Source organism: Chelmon rostratus, chromosome 11 (genome assembly GCF_017976325.1).
Source record: "Chelmon rostratus isolate fCheRos1 chromosome 11, fCheRos1.pri, whole genome shotgun sequence".
In the NCBI taxonomy this organism is placed as follows: domain Eukaryota; kingdom Metazoa; phylum Chordata; class Actinopteri; order Chaetodontiformes; family Chaetodontidae; genus Chelmon; species Chelmon rostratus.
The window spans coordinates 11,652,871-11,669,509 of NC_055668.1; the positions used below are offsets into that span (position 1 = coordinate 11,652,871).

A 16,639-nucleotide genomic window follows, 5' to 3' on the forward strand; every position below is an offset into this window, starting at 1 on the left:
ACCCAGGACCTAAAGCATTTAATGAGAGTAATAGCAGCTACACGCACCAAGACAGAGTGACAGCATAGATTACGTGGTAAATCTTTGGGATAATGAAGAATCCTGGGACCCTGACTGGGGAAGTAATAAATTCACTCCTGTAAGAACTGCAATTACCTCTGTCACTGGCTGCCTGTACACCAGTGTTGTGTTGGAGAAACAGAATGATGCATCCCGCTTCAACGTCATTAATAATTAAAGAGAGGAAGGAATGGATTATTAGACGTGGGAGATTGTAACTTCTGATGGAAGAAATTGGCACATTTGTAACATCTGAATAAAGAATGTCCATGAAATGGGCTCTCTCCCTCTGTTGCACCTCTTTCCACCTCATTCAGTGTGTTGCAAGTGTGTTGAGAGTGTGAAAACAAATGTCTGGGCTTTCAGGCTTTCATTGAGAAGGAGTGGGATAAGTACAGACGGGGGATGAGGAAAGTAGTAGGAGAAAAGAGGACTGAATGGCCATTGCAGACAGGTTCATCTGAAGATGGTTAGAGTGTCAGAATCTGTCAGACTGACGCAGAAGGAGGTAACATAGATTTAGCAGCAACATGTTGGGGTGACACAGCGCAAGGCGTTTGTTTTATATGGTCGTATCCATTAAAAAGATGAAATCAAAGTGGTGAAAGTGCTTTATACTCGTAATCAGCACTTACCTGTACAGATATGTAGCGCATTAATAGGACCTTCTGAGAGCAGAGTGAATTAATTTATGATGCAAGGTCCTGTAACTGTCCCACTGATTGTGTTTCAGTTGTAGACGGTTTTTACTGCCTTTGCAACCCTGGTTATGCTGGGCTAAGATGTGAGCAAGACATTGATGACTGCGTGAACAGTTCCTGCAGTACCAATTCAATATGCAAGGACCTCCATCTGGTAAGTTGAAACTTTTTTTGTTTGGCAGTATAACGCGCTGATATAATGGCTTTTAAAAGGCTTTAAAACAGCCCAATGTCCTGTAAATCACTGCAGTTGAGAACTCATTTAAAACACTACAGTTTATCATAAAATGTTGACATTAACCTGAATCAAGGCGTTGTCTATTACCTTTGATGACTGTCACACAGTTAATGTTTGAAAGCATTTCTATTGCAGTAAGATAATAATAACTGTGCTATTACACAAATTGTGGTGTATTGATAAAAAGACTAAAATATGGCGACATGGCTCTGGGTTCAAATCTGACAGACATAAAACAAAGAGAAAGCTTTTATTTTAGATGTTTGTATAATCATTTTGTTTAGTCTGTAAAGCTCATTAGCCACATCTTAAATCGTCGTAGCTAAGCTAATTTAGCAGACTTTGGATTGGACGACAGTGCTAAGATATTTACGTAGGATGAACAAGACAAGCTTGTCTTGTAGCTGCAGGGCTGAGTTGATTTTCTGCAAATGCTTATTGAAATGATTACTGAAAATAGAGCTTGTGAAATTTAGGCTGTAAATTGCACATCAATGATCAAGTGATTCCATTAATGACTTCTTCTCAGTAGATTTTATTCCAAGCGTGCTGGTCCTTCTCTACTGCTGTCTGCTTCTACAGATGCACACCCTTGAATTTAAAGGAACATTTTAGGACTTTCTCTTTGCAAGGCGCAGCTCTACTTTTGTAGTTATTCAAGTGTTTTTAAAGCAAATAACATTGATCTGTTGCAGCTGCAAAAAGGCCTTGGGAGCTGAATGCTGCTCACAAACTGTGCAATGAGTACCAGGGGCCTTTTCCCAACAGCTGCTTATTTGCTAACAGATTGCAGTAGTGAAGCAGATGTGTCATAGATAAAGTCTTTGGGTTTGTGTTGTTTTTTTCATTTGACAAAGACAGATAACTTCTGGTGCACAGCCCACACCTAATGTTTTGGTTTAAAATAAGTTTGTGTTCTTGAACAAGAGTGCATAATCCATGTAAGAAAGATGAGATCTGTTTAACAAAAACAGCATGCTTCAGTTGTGAGCCCCCAGAAACCTGCGGAAGCACAGGGGGAGGAGAAAAAGTATTTCAAAACCTTCAAAACCAATTGTTAAGCTTTCAACTCGTTGCATTGAAGCTTGTCCATTGAAACTGGTCGGTATTTTATCCAACAAATCACCTTGAAGGATAAAAAATGATTGGTCATTATTGAAATGGTCAAAAACGATTAAAGCCTGACTATGGTATTGCTGAACCATGCTTTGAGGTTTCTAAGCCAACATGTTGTAATTTTACATTTTAATTAATCACAAACAAATTTTGTTTCCACTGCTTTGTGTTCATGGTCACTGCCTGAAGCAAACTATGGTTTATTGTGGTTATCAAGACACGTTGGTTTTATGAAAGCGCCAATGCAATTTCAGGATAATTGTCGGACAAATGCTAATTTTTCCTCGTTACATTATAGGGATTCACAGATACCACTTCCTTTTTCCAAACCAAGTGGAAGTACCTACATTTTGGGTACTTTCTGATCACACAGCCAAGTAGGACATTTGGCTAAAACATAGCCACAGCTCTGTAGCTCATATAGCTACAGCTCTTGGTCCTAGACTATCAAGACTATCAACTAATGAGTTAAGGACACGCAGTTAAGGATTTTGCTCAGTTTTCCTGAAGATGTTGTTCAATTGTACGGCTTCAATTTGGAAAACCTAGTGCACTTCTGGCGAAGCACAAAGGAATTTTGAAAGAAGCACAGTCGCAGCACATTGATCACAGAGGGCTGTGATTGGTTAATTACAGTGTTGGTCCAGGAACACAATGTGGGACAGTTCTAACATGCTCAGCACACACAGACACACACTTCACCTTTTTTTTTCCATGGTGTGACACTGTCAAAAGTCTTACAGCATGAATCACATCTGATGCCAAAGCATCGAAAGAGCTCACTTTTCAAGTTGGCTCCTCAAATGGAGCCTGAACATATAGAGTCTTTTTCAGAAGTGTCTACTAGTGAGTGGTGAAATTATCAAGGAGCTTATGTTCAGACCAGGATATTCCCAGAGCCCGCTTCTGCTTAATGTTTGGTCACACGGTTACTGTGATGTGGGGACGGCTGGGAATCTCAGATCTCGCCCCCGTTACACTGAGAAGACGACAAAACCCTGTATTATGTACAGCTAACAACAACTGGTCATCAAAAGTAATGTACTGGGAAGGGCTTCTGTTTTTTTTGCAGGAGGCTTTGGGTTGTCCGTGGACATTTACTCTCACTTCTCCCACGTTTGCTGCAAAGTTGGTTGTTGCTGTTTCCCGCTGCTACCATTAGCAAACTCACTGCACTCTGCGTTGTGTTGGTCCTGCTGATGTTTTATCAGATTGCTTGCGCTAAAAAAAAAACTTTTCACCCCTCTTCTTATCAATTTAGCAGAGCATAGTTTGCAGTCTGCTCTACTTTTTTTCAGCATCTCTTATACTAAAATATTTTCAAACTGCTGACATTGCTCCTCCTCCACCTACCTGCTCAGCTGACGAGGGGTTAATGCCACGTTGCCGTAAAGAGGTAATGGTACCATTGTGTCAGAGTACTTTTACAATTACAAAACGATTACAATTACCAGTACATGGGCTCAGTATCACACCTGACACTCTACACTAATATCAGAATCGGCGCATCCCTACTATATTGTAAAGTAGTTTACAAGGAATTCTGTGATAAGGTTTTTAAATTGTCCCAGCACAGAATCCCGGCTAAGCATTTCAGTGTAATTTTCTGGCATAAACTAAATACTCCGGATGAAAGGACACTGCTTAATAAGTGAATCGGGTGTGATATGAGGGATATAATGAAATTTCAGCCAGTATAGTCAAACTGTTTCACCGTTATATATATATATATTTTTTTTCAACTCATTATTCAAAGAGGGACAGTTTTTGGAAACCCCTTCACATAGTCTTGTTTACAGTGCAGCTATTTCTCTCTCTGAACATTTTGTCCCACAGAGCTTTAGCTTATTTTGGAGAATTGCAGTCCCTGAAGGTGACTTAGCAGCAAAAATGAGATTATGTTCTATTGCCAGGGGTAAGGAATTGGAGTCTCCTGGAGGTATCTAATTTATCATGAGATGACGGCATTTTCCCCCACCACCATAGGGCCCACAGTGTACAAATTATATCAGACAAAGTTTAACGGCACCCCTCCAGTGTATGAAATACAGATTAGCATGCATTCAACCAGCAGCACCCGGGACCTTTAGCCAGGATGTTGGCAATGAGGACTCCTGAAAAATCCTTGACCATATGACTACCTTCATCCTGTATGCAAAGAGAAATTTGAATTAACCTGCTACCTTGGAAACTGTGAGACAACAAAGCATGCATCTCCCGTGCTGTGATTAATTATCATAATGCAGATTGCAATGATGAAATAAAGGACGAGTGGTCCACATACTGCTATAAAGGGAAGAAATTTAGAGAGAAAGAAGATTACCAAAGGAAGGACCTATATATAAATCAGTTTCCTTATGTACAGTAGAAACAGCATATTCATTGGTTACAGAAAGAAATTTCTACAAATCTAAATCAGGCATATTTTACATTTTTTTATTTCCCGCAAAAAATTCCTTTCCACGCAAAAAATGCAGTGCTAATATATTATGCTTGGTAAAGGCTTATACCATATACCTTGAAAGACAAGAAAAAAACAGGCTTGCATATTATCCAGGTGGTGGGTGGAAGAAGGAATACATCTGCATAGCAGTAATGTGAAAATTTAAGACAAGCGTGACTCTTCCACACTTTAAACAGATTTCCACAGGAAAGGTCTTTTTGTGAGTGGGAGGTTTTTTTATTCTGCAGTATTTTTGAGAAAATTGAGATGTATTTGATCAATATTAAGCAATGCACCGTTTGTTTATGAAAATGTAACAAACAAGTATGTGATACAAAATAATGGTCTCTGAATGCTCCATACAGCTTAATTAACAGCTTCCATATGTATATACTTTCCTATTTTAGTTGCAATTTAAAGTTTTTCTCAGTTATGCCCCTAAAAACTAATCTCTGCTCATCAAAATTACATATTTACAAGTTTTTCTGTGAAAAAAATCTCTTCGTGCCTTTGGCATGAAATTGGCTCAGATGTAACTCTACTCCTTTGCCATCATGTTGTACGTGCAGATCTAAGCAGTCCCCGCCTCTGTCTCCACCCACCCCTCCGTCGCTCGCCTGCAGCTTCGACTCTGCTCGTCAAAAACACAAACCTCATCAGCAGCTCAGCCGTCTGACAAACTGTTTTGAGTAACGTTTGCTGTGACTTTCTTCATCAACACCCCCCAAGCAGTATAAAGTGTCCCGTCAGCATTTGACATGAATCATCATGTAACTTGCAAGACTAACATTGGCTCTTGGAGTTTCAGATCCTTTGGTAATACATAAAGGCTTGTTGTTTCTCCTTTTGCAACTGTGCAACCAAAAATGGCACACGTCTCTGCCATCATTTGTAAAACAGTAAAACATAGCTTAGAAAATAGCAATACATATTCAGATATGTTACGTGTGAAAGCCTGTCTGAGTCTGTGTTTGTGAGACGCCAATGGTCCACTGCAGTTCCAAGGTGGAAACGCTCAAGCATGGCGCTGACTGGTTAAATAGGTTAAAAACGTGTTTTGTGTGTGTGTGTGGGGGGGTGTCTTTAACGGTGTGTATTGTCATTAGAAATACTAGACTAAATTACTCTAGCAAGACAAGAGCAGATATTATGTGTCACTATATGTCAGTGTTAATCTTGTTGTGTTTCCCCTTTTTCGTTGTATTGCAGAGTTATGAGTGTGTGTGTCACTCCGGCTGGGAGGGGGAGTTCTGCCAACGAGAAATTGATGAATGTTTATCGCAGCCCTGCAAAAACAACGCCACCTGCACAGACCTTCTCAACAGCTACAAGTAGGTGTGCGTGCTGGCTCGGGGGCACTGTCCTCACGAGGCGCATCAGTCACTTAATAAATGCAGAAAAAGAAGCCATTCAGAGATAGCAATATGTCCTTCCACTGGCAGCAGAGATAATGAATTGCAGATGGCAGGTAAAACAAATGAGTCAATCAATGGCTCACAGCATGAAAAGGTTTCAGGGGATCTGTGACTCATTGGAGGGAAAAGCTGGTGTATCTGCATCAGCTAATGCCCCCCTTCTCGCTGGGGAGACGTAAAACTGCTTCAGGTGGAAAAGTTGGAGGATGAAAAGGAATGCAAGGTGGAGTGGTTGGTAGTGCTCGGGTACTCACTGCCACCAAGTGGAATATTCACCTGCCTTAAGAGCAGCTACTTCAGACTCACACACACTCTGGCTCTGTTTTTCTGTCCCTGTCGCTCTCTCTGTCTAGCATACATTTCCATTTAATCCCCACTCAGTGCTCTAACCTCCCGTGTCCTACATTCAGCTGTCCAGAATGAAAAGCTGCTCCGACCAGTGGTTCAATTAACCTGTAAATTCCCTGCACGGACACACACGAAGATCCAGGAGTGCAGTGCCAATACTTGCACTATAACACTGTGTACTTGTTTTGCAGAAAAATATGTCCTGGATCATTTGAATTTAAAAAACGTATGTGCTATGAAGTAGTTTATTTGCAGCACCCCACAGTGCTGCTGCTATATCCATTTTTAGCACATTGTCTCAGAGACAATGACACTCTTTATCCTTAGAAAACCTCTAAATAATTGTTTATTTATTTAGGATTTGTTTTAATTATTTCCAGAATGACAGTGCCATATCTCCTCTCTGGTGTTTCCAAGGTGTTTGTGCTCACCAGGCTGGACAGGTGTGGACTGCGCTGTGGACGTGAATGAGTGTGACTCAGGGCCCTGTCTAAACGGAGCTGAGTGTCAGGAGTCAGATGTACCTGGGGAGTTCTCCTGCACCTGTCCCCCCTTCTTCAGTGGCCCCTTGTGCAACCAACCTTATGACCCCTGCGACCCCCTACACAATCCCTGCCTGAACAACTCCACCTGCCTGACACGCTCCAATGGAACAGCCTCCTGCAGATGCCCAGCTGGTGAGTGAGCACACTGCCACAGCCTTGTACAAATGGTGTTTTTTTTTATTTTTATTCTCTTTCAACCCACTTTTCAACTGTAACTACAGCATTTAGTTTAATAGGCTACAGTACATAGACAACCTGCACGGCTTAAGAACTGAGAAAATCACTAAAAGCACAATTTCAAAAATGACTGACCATGTACAGTACAGCATAGATCAAAGGGTTCTAGCAAAGAAGATGAAAAATATTTGTGTCACACATTGCAATCAATTACGTCTTTACTCAAATGTATGAGCTTTCAACAGAGACAGTGAATGTTGTTTCCTTGTGCATGACTCACATGTTGACCTGTACTCCTGACACCTCTGGAACAAAAGACAACAGTACTCCGTGTAGCTGGTCATTGACTGGCCAGGCTTTAAAGAGGTGGTTAGCATAATGATCATATCAGGCTTGCCAAGAAGTTGGTGTTTTATTGATTGCAAGACATTTCCTGGATTTTTACAGAGCCAGACAAGGGTTACTTTTGCCCTTTTTATTCCTTATGAGGAGAACTTGCCAACTGCTTTATCTTGTTTTGACTTCTCCCGATGACTTTAAATAACCAAAACTAGCTAGCTGTTTCTATTTACAGTTCATGGTGAATCAGCTGCTAGCGTACTGCATACTGGTCTCAGTGTGTACCCTGCCCCCTCACATGGTGATTATTTATAGAAACAGTACCTTGCAGGACCAGGCTGAAATCAACATCAACATTATATATATTTTTAAACTATATAACAAAAAGTCTACATCCCATCAGCCTAATGTCTGCCTCTTTCCCGATTAAGCAGTTTTTCTCTTTTGCATAATGCTATTGCATATTTTCCTTTATTTTCTGTTGTATCTTCCTTTTTTTTCACTCATTAACTGTCCAAAAAAGTCATGTGGGTAAACCCATTAGCTCCCATCACCATGGCAAAAGATAAAAGTCCTCTTAACCGTGCCTGCTTCCATTTAGCATGCATCGCTCACAGCAAGCGCAACATAAAGACCAGCCAGTGTTACCACTGAACCTTGTGTTACAACGGTAAGCAGCATAGAATATGAATATGAAAGTCAGAAATATGGATGGTCGGAGAGCCTTGTGCTCCTTTGTGGTTTCTTCTAATGTTACCAACTCAACATTAAGCACACTATTTTTGACAAGACATTTCATCATGAGATGACAATTAACTATTGCACAGTACCATAATTCTACATTGAATAAATTCTGTAGATTTACTGCTAAAATATAATTATACTAGCAGGTCACCACAGCAAGCCATTTAATAAATCCAAGCTAACAAAGCCCAGCAGATCCATGAGTAACATGCAGTTTCACATGCGTCGTCCATTGCCTTGTATATTTCATATTTTCTGAAATGTGTAAAGCTGTGTCCTTGCTCGCTATCCTTAGACCTAAAATCATGTTCCAACAAAGCAGATTTTACTGCTTCTCTAGTGTGTAGTTTATATGTATGTGCCACACGCCTTTTAATTAAGGAAAAAACTGCAGTTTCAAGTGGTCAGCTTGAATTCAGGTCAGGAATTCAGTTTCACAGTGAAAGAGCTTATGTTATTTTCACTTCTCCACCATCTATTTATATTCAATCCACAAGCTCTGTCAGCGTTATAAAAAGGCAACATTTAAGTGATGGAGCCGTGTAAATGACCACTTGCTTTGTTGAAGGCAGGAAGTCCCCCCTCACAGCTTCAGAATTATAAATGATGTAGTGTTTTAACATTCAAACTTATCAGCGAGCGGGTTCAGATGCTATAGGGTTGTGCTGTACCTAATGGCTCTATCAGCACAGAGATGAAAAGATGTTGCCAGATATAAATAGAGCGGCTGGGTTAGTTTCAGAAGGCTTCCTTGGAGAGGAATAGGAAATTAGGTGCTGGCTGCATACATTACACCAAGAGCTTTGCGTGGGCTTGGTCGTTTTCACTTCACACAAGCATTGTGACTCACTACTCTCCATTATTATTCACCATAAATCCATCCTACATAGCTACTACTCAACAAACACAGAGCTGTTATACAACACATGGCTTGATTCCAGTGCAACAGTTTTACTGACTTGTTATTTACCATTCAGTGTAGGTTATTTGTCAAGGAAATTGTGTAGGCCTTACATTATTCCCGCACCTAATTAAATTAGAATATGTCTGCCTGTGTCTGCCAGATATACTGCTATAAACAAATCTCATCCCACACCCTCGAGATGGACACCACACAGTAAGCATAATCAAGGTTAACTTGTTGTGAAGTAATCACCAATTAGCCATTTTGTCCATAGCGTTCAGTTGTGCTTATTTGCTGTTTTGCGTGTGGTGTGGTAGAGGGGCAGCGGGGTAAGAAAATTAACTGAATTAAAGAGACAGGGTTTTAATGCGCTAATACAACATGCGATGGCACACGTCTTAGTCAGCCCTCGGTTGTGTAATTGTCTTAAAATACAGTACATACTGCTGCCATAGTACGTAGTATGTAAGTAAAGTAAGTGTACTGCATCAAAATTAAAAACCTCTCATTTGCTTTTAGGTACTGAACGTTAGTAATGAAGTGAAAACATTATAGCACTAGTCCACAATTGGTGTACAGCCCAAATGTCTTCCAACTGCAGCTGAGTTGAATCCACATGGTCCACATTCAAATAGAGAGAGTGTGTGCTCTCGTACGTGGGCACAGTTGGAAATCATGGCAGCTGCACCATAGTAGAAACATGCCTCAGGGCAGACATGAAGGTTTGCGCTGTTAACGAGGATTTATTATGGAATATATCAGTTGTCTAGACTTTGGGTGTGTTTGCAGTTGCAGGGGTTATTGAAGTGCAGGTGAGGCATGTTGTTATTTCACCAATTTTGACATGAAGTCAATATTGATCATTGGGTCATTTAAATCATTTAGATGTTGAGATGTTATGCATATTTATTATATATAGTCTTATATTCAAGCTAAAAGGTGGAGCCAATGTATTGCCCACGCACACACACGGGTATCATTGCATGGGTTTGCCAATAAGTAAGAAATAGCAATAGAGCAAGGCCGAAGATATGTTTGAGATAATGTAGCGTTGCCTTTACCTATTTGTCTACCAGAAAGTTAATTTCTGAACTGTGAAATGTCTTGGTCAGTACACATGTATGGGAATTGTTATTATTATTATTATTATTATTGTTCATTTTTTGTAGCTCTTGGATATCTATGATGTCCAGTAGCAGTCTCAAAAACTTTGGCTCCAGTTGATATACTGCAAAACAAACACAACAAAACAAAATTGTTGCAGTCCAATATTGTTTTCCAATCCACTTTCTGTGACAGATGTAGTCATAACAATTAGTCACACAAGTAAGAAAATTCTACTTCATTCACCTTAGCTGTTACAGCTTCACTTTTTTCCCACCCATTTTGGGTCTAATTTTATCTGTGTCTCTGGGCTTGTGTTTAGATTCTGGCTTCATGCTACTTCTCGGCCAGTTATTAACTGGAGGGGCAATGGTATCTGATGTGCAGATACCCAGGAGACAATGGTAATACTCTGATAGTGGATGGTCGCTGTCAAACTTTTCCTGGCCAGTCCTATAACAACATCTGATAGCACCTGACAGGGGTCTTTTATTAAAGATAAGCACTTTCACAGTGGGTTTAATGGTCATTTTTTTCTCAAACTTGCTGTGCTGAATGCGTTTTAAAGTGTGTGTGTGGTCATAGTTTCCCCAAGACACTTCACTAGACTATATCAGTCTCACAAAAAGGGTGATGTGGCAACTTTACTATTCGTCAGTTCAACAGGAACTAAAAGGCAGCCATTAGGAGGTGCCTACTGGGAGTAGCATTAAAGGAATTTGTAAAACACAGCCACAATGGAAATGAGTTTTGTCTACAAAGGTATACTGTGAGAACCTGGAGGCCAGAATATAACCAGAGCCAGCTGCAAGAAATCTTCTTAAAAGAAAATATAAGGGGAGCAGTTATCCTCTCCTGATTGTGGAAAGCTCCTGTAGGAAGTTTTTGTTCTTCCTAGCAGTGACTCTCCGCTGAGGCTCTGGCCAGGAGGCCTAAGTCATCTTGCCTGACCAGCACAGATGTTCCACTTTCCTCTTAATGAGGAGCCTCAGCAGGGAGTGCCAAGCCTGATAGAAGAGCAACCTGAAAATGGGAGAGTTAGGGTAGAGGTTGGGGTAAGGGTTACTGGCCGACAACCGCAACAAATGAAACAAACACGCATAGCATCACTCAACACAGATTACGGTGAGAGGCAGAGTTACATCAGATTCTCAGTGTTGTTCACAATCTGTAGGCTCAGGTGTCCTTGCTCAGTTCGCTGAAGTGACTGCACAGAGGACAGTTTGCACATGCTAACTGCAACATCCTGGGTTGAAATCTGATTTAGGACCTTTGTTGCATGTCCTCCTGCAGCTAAAATAATAGCATTTTCTTTAAACTGCAAATAATTTATGTCTAAATATGAAGCATGTAATTAGTTTACAGTCCTGCAAATATAAGGACCTGTTTTTTATATTTGTTATCAGCATTGCTACCTCATAATGTGTTTATGGTACACAAAAATATAGAATCCATTACACATTTTAACTATTTCAACCTCAGCTAGTAGATATGGAAACACAAAGGACAATCTAAGAGTTTCATAATGCTGCAAAATGCTAAGAAATTACTATGGGGCTTTATCTCAGAGATAGTGAATAATTCTCACAGTCAATTCATGTCACTTTCAGATAAACGGAGATTACCACCACAGGATAAAGTACACAATAGTTGACGTAATGAACCAGCCAGTCAGCTGCCGTGTAAAACTGTGTTGGAAAAAAAGTGTTTGAATGTCACATTCCTTTTTATTCCACTGTTCTTTGAAATGGCTTTTGCGCTGATGACAAAGTATTAATGTCTTACATTTTGGTATTTAATAGAAAGAACAATATGTGACTATTGCACTTAATGGTTCAGATTTTTGAAAGACTTCATAATATGTTATATAATTTTCTTTATTAGAGTGTGCCAAACCGTGTGATGAACTGGTGACCTGTCTGGGGTTAGCCCGCCTCTCGCTCAAAGTCAGCTGGGATTGGCTCCAACACCCCGCAACCCTCCAAAGAATAAGCAGTTATAGATAATGTTTTTTTCCCCCACCTTTTCACCGGGTTTTGGGTGACACATTGGTGCATTTCAGTGTTAAACGTGTGCTATTTGACAAAGGGACAGTCTGTTCGCCTCAAGTCTGTTGCATGAAGTGGAGAAATATGATTCTTGCAGTATTGTGAATTCAGAAACATTGTGTGGTCCCTTTACATGCAAAAACCATTTGGTCTCCATGGCTCAGAATATCCCCAGAGGTGTTCCTGGCCAGATGGAGAACAAACCCCTTTATTTGCATGGCATGCTACACTAGCCTTCACCTTCCACAAGATTGAGATTGTGTCCTACCAAACAGTTGGTTAATGAGGTACTGTGAAGCCGTGCCAACAAGAGAACTGACACATACTTAATATGATATTGAAAAAGATGTGTTGGGAACATGTGTTGCCAAAGATGTGTTGAAAAAGTCTCTCCTCACTGCATTCATTTTAAGTGATTATTCTTTTTTATAGAGGAGGGAAACAATGTGACTTATAGTATGTGTGTCTCAGTTTATAAACCAGATGCACGGGCAGATGTATCGATCTTTTTCCTTCACTCAGCACTTATTATCTTTATGCATTCAAATCATATACATTCATTTCATGCAAACCACATTCACTGTCTCGCTTCATATTAGTTCGAAGATGTTTAACAACATTTATTTGAGCTTGGTTTGTGCATGAATGCAGGGTAAAAATCTTTTTTTGTGAATTTCCAGGCTCAGATAGCAGCAGAAGAGAAGAGAAGAAGAGCATTTAGTTTACATATTACACAGACTGTACGGATTCCAACTATGAAATTAAAAGATGTGTTGTATTTTGGCTCATTACCTGAGTTTAATGTAACTAAACCAATATACTGTGACAGTAAGCCTCCACAATATCCATATCCCTCATATGATATTATTGAGATCAAAGATATTTCAAAGAAATCTCTCTCACAGAATAATGATCCATGCAAGAGGCGGTTAAAGACCAGACTATATTTTAAGCAAATTTCACAGCATGTAAATCATAGCCCTAATTGGAGACATACGTACAGTAGTGTCTTGTCTTGTTCATTCAGAAAGTAAGGCCTCAAAATATTAAAATGTAGCAGGTGTACGGTCTCAGTATGAGAGCGTGGCCCTCAGTGAGGAAAGGTCTCAGGACTTGTGTGATATTCCATTACTTAGGGCAAAAGGTGTGTCTTCACTTTCCTTTCAGCTTTGAGACCTCTTTAACCAGCCGGAACAACAGCGGCATCAAAGAAGGTCAGAAGGAACAAAAAAAAAAAACATTAATGAGCACATAGAGGTTTTCCCTTCACGAAAATCCTCTTCTCATCAGTAGCTTCAAACATATTGGTCTTTAACCCCTGAATGCTTCACAGCAGGTAAACGTACCTGCATGGTGTCTGTGTAAATCTGTGGAGATGAACCACAGATCCAACATGCAGGTTTAGTTTCAGGTGTTTGGGGACACAGTGAAGTCAAGAGTCCACTATATATGAATTCATAGTTTCAGTTATAGAGACCTGGGATCTGTTAATCAAAAGATGTTTAAATGTTCTTTTCCTCATTTTTCCATCACTGATTGGTGTCTGCTTGTAGCAAGGCTGTCAGGCTACGCAGAGCTCCAGCAAGCTCCACCATTCAAATGGCCAAAGGCTGCCTGCATGTAGCGCAAGCAGCAGAAAAAAAAAAGAAGTCACCAAAGCAATCACTGCATCTCATGTAGCTCAGTGCATCTGCATTTGTATCGAGTCGGAGTACTCTTTCATTTAGATTATGACAGCTGGCCCGTAGAGGACACTGTTAAGAGAGGACGTGGTGATTTACTCAAATTTTAAAAACAGTTTGTAATTGAATACAGTGACAGGGTTATGAAGTGTGGATGATATACGTAACAGAGGCACACAATTGGAGCCGGCTCATGTATTTCCATTATTGTTGGGCGTTTAATGGAGGTGGCTCTTCTCGCTTCTCCTTTGAACATGTAGCAGATTTCTGGTTTTACGTAATGCATGCTTTTATAAGTGGAAAAAAAAATAGTTCTAAACATTGGCTGCACAGTTTATTAACATAGAACCTTCATTAAAGCAGTGCAGTCATGTTACGGCGAGTAACGTTTAGTTCAACATAAAGGCACAGGTAAAAACATCAGGCGCACACTATGAGCTGTGGCTAAGTACTTGTCCATCACTGTGAGAAAGAGGTTAGCTTCTACATTCGTGCATAATGTATAAAAATAGACCTGGGTCCGTAACAGCTGAATAGTTAACAAATTTTAGATAAACTCAGTGTTTAATCATTTTATGGTGGTCCAGGTGTGTAGCAGTGGAGTAAACTGGCTGCAGTCACTGGCGTATACATGCAAAGACATTTTGATTCTTAACCCACTTATTCAAGTAACCCAGTTTTTGGTCAGTGCATGCGAAGGACTCACAAGCTTGCTGCACTCCTAATTACAAGAAACACAGCTGTGATGACTAGTTTTATATCTGCATTGTCCGTCCATTTATATTTGTTTTTTAAATTGCCTAAATTTTGTTGTTTGCTGCACAGGATTGATGTGTCTGCCTGTGGCAAGTGTGTCTGCTCCTGCAAACAAAAAAGAATTCTGTCGTCGTCCAGCTTTTTGGAACTGACAGCTCTATAACATCGTGATCATCTTATCGGTTATGATTTTGAATAGACAGCACATAAGTTATGTAACGGATCCAGAAACAAACCAAAATATACAGCAACGCTTCATCAAGTTGCTCTCTTTGCTGTGGTGATGCAGCCACATTCTTCATCCTTTTGCTTTTGTGTTTTGCTTTCTGTGCAAATGCAGACTGCCACAGTGGTGGCACATTTTTCATGTCAACAAAAAGTCATTGCAAGCACACACAATACTATAATGTTAGTCTTAAGAGAATCATCCATTTCCCTTGTATTAGTTCTTGCCCAGTCAAAGACAGTAGCATAGTGTTTTTGCTGACAGGCCACTTGGGGAGTGCCGAACAAGGCATTACAGATATGAAATCTCTTTAGGCTCCTATGTTCAGTTTTTTTTTTTTAGAATTGATGTATACAGTATGTTTTAGTTGCCCATATTATAGAGTTGTTTATATTTATTATGATTAAGAAATATTTTTAGTGCCGGGTTGACAATATGGCGTGTGGGCAGCACAGATGAAAGCTCGTGAGGAGTTCAAAGTAGAAAATCAACCTCTCAGGAACTTGGTCGTGCTCACTAAATTTTATAGCAGACTGCTGCACTAGATTTTGATGGTGACACATTGCATGCAAATAAGAATTAGCACAATTTCAGCTGTCACTATGCACAACCATAACCCATACTATTAACAGTGCCCACAGGATTAATTCATCACCTGCAATCCATCATGTGTAGTGACTTAGTTTAAAAAAAATACATCTGTGAAATTGACTAACAGCCTCAACGTCTGTTTGTCTCCTATGTTTCGCCTCCACCTTGTGATATTTCACTCGGATCCCTGTAGAAAGCCATGTGTATGTACGGTCTGTGCTCACATTCTGTTTTCATACCAGTTTACATGTGGGACATGCTGCACAGGATAGGTGCTTTTAGTACAAACACATCATTTGAGCATCTGGTTCTTGGTGTTAAAAAAAAATGACATGCAGACGAGGGTGTTGCAATTAAAGGTCAAAGTTTTAAATGCAAACAGTATTAAATATTAAAAGGATTTAAGCACTGTGTTCTGTCATAAGACATACCATGCAGACTGGCCAAATAGAGGTACAACAAATTAAGGCCAAAGCTCAAAGCTGTTCAACAAACAGAAAACCTGGAATGATGATGCGTTTTAGTCCAGTCATACACAGAGATTTGATGTACTTTAATGACACCACAAAGACCATAATCTATGTTGTGCAAGCTGTAGATCATTTTCAAGGGGCCCCCTCTGAGAAATTGTTACATCAGACTGACAGCAACCCTGATAAGACGACTGTAGTCACAAATGTAGCAGTCCAAACCAAATTCATACTGTTAAAATGAAGACATCACTTATATTTCAATTGAAACGTCCATCAAAGTTAGTTCACTATCCACAGGGGATTACCCGCAATTTCTTCTCCTCGGAGACATTCACTGGCAGGAGCGGTGATCACATACTGCAGCTCCAGCCGCATGATGGAATGACTACGTGAGGACGCGCCTTGGGTATCCCTCTCTGTACTCTGTCAAAGAGGAGCCTCCAGTCACTGCTAGTGGCAGAAGATGCATTACATTGCGGTGACATTCGAAATAGTCCCTGAGGTGCTCCACCATCGCTTTGACTGACAGACCAGCTTGGGAAACCTGTGCTGTCCCATAATTCACCAGATGCTCTGTGCTCTCTGTGGTCTCGTGGAATCCCTCTCACGCTTAACGTTGCAAGATGCACCAAGCTACGTCAGTGTCGCTGTCTTGCTTTTTTCCACTAGCATCACTGTAGTTGAAAATTTGTCTTTCTTTATTTTAAACATCATGACATTGATTATAGT

General features: G+C 40.2%; 1 protein-coding gene across 1 annotated transcript in view; it reads left to right on the forward strand.

Moving 5' to 3' along the window:
- The window catches only part of eys (eyes shut homolog), a 144,009-nt gene that overhangs the window by 45,900 nt on the left and 81,470 nt on the right, over positions 1 to 16,639 (forward strand). Inside the window, exons 22-24 of the mRNA XM_041947814.1 lie at positions 794 to 915; positions 5,768 to 5,889; positions 6,739 to 6,998. Of these exons, the coding sequence (XP_041803748.1) occupies positions 794 to 915; positions 5,768 to 5,889; positions 6,739 to 6,998 (504 nt within the window). The remainder of the gene's footprint in view (positions 1 to 793; positions 916 to 5,767; positions 5,890 to 6,738; positions 6,999 to 16,639) is intronic.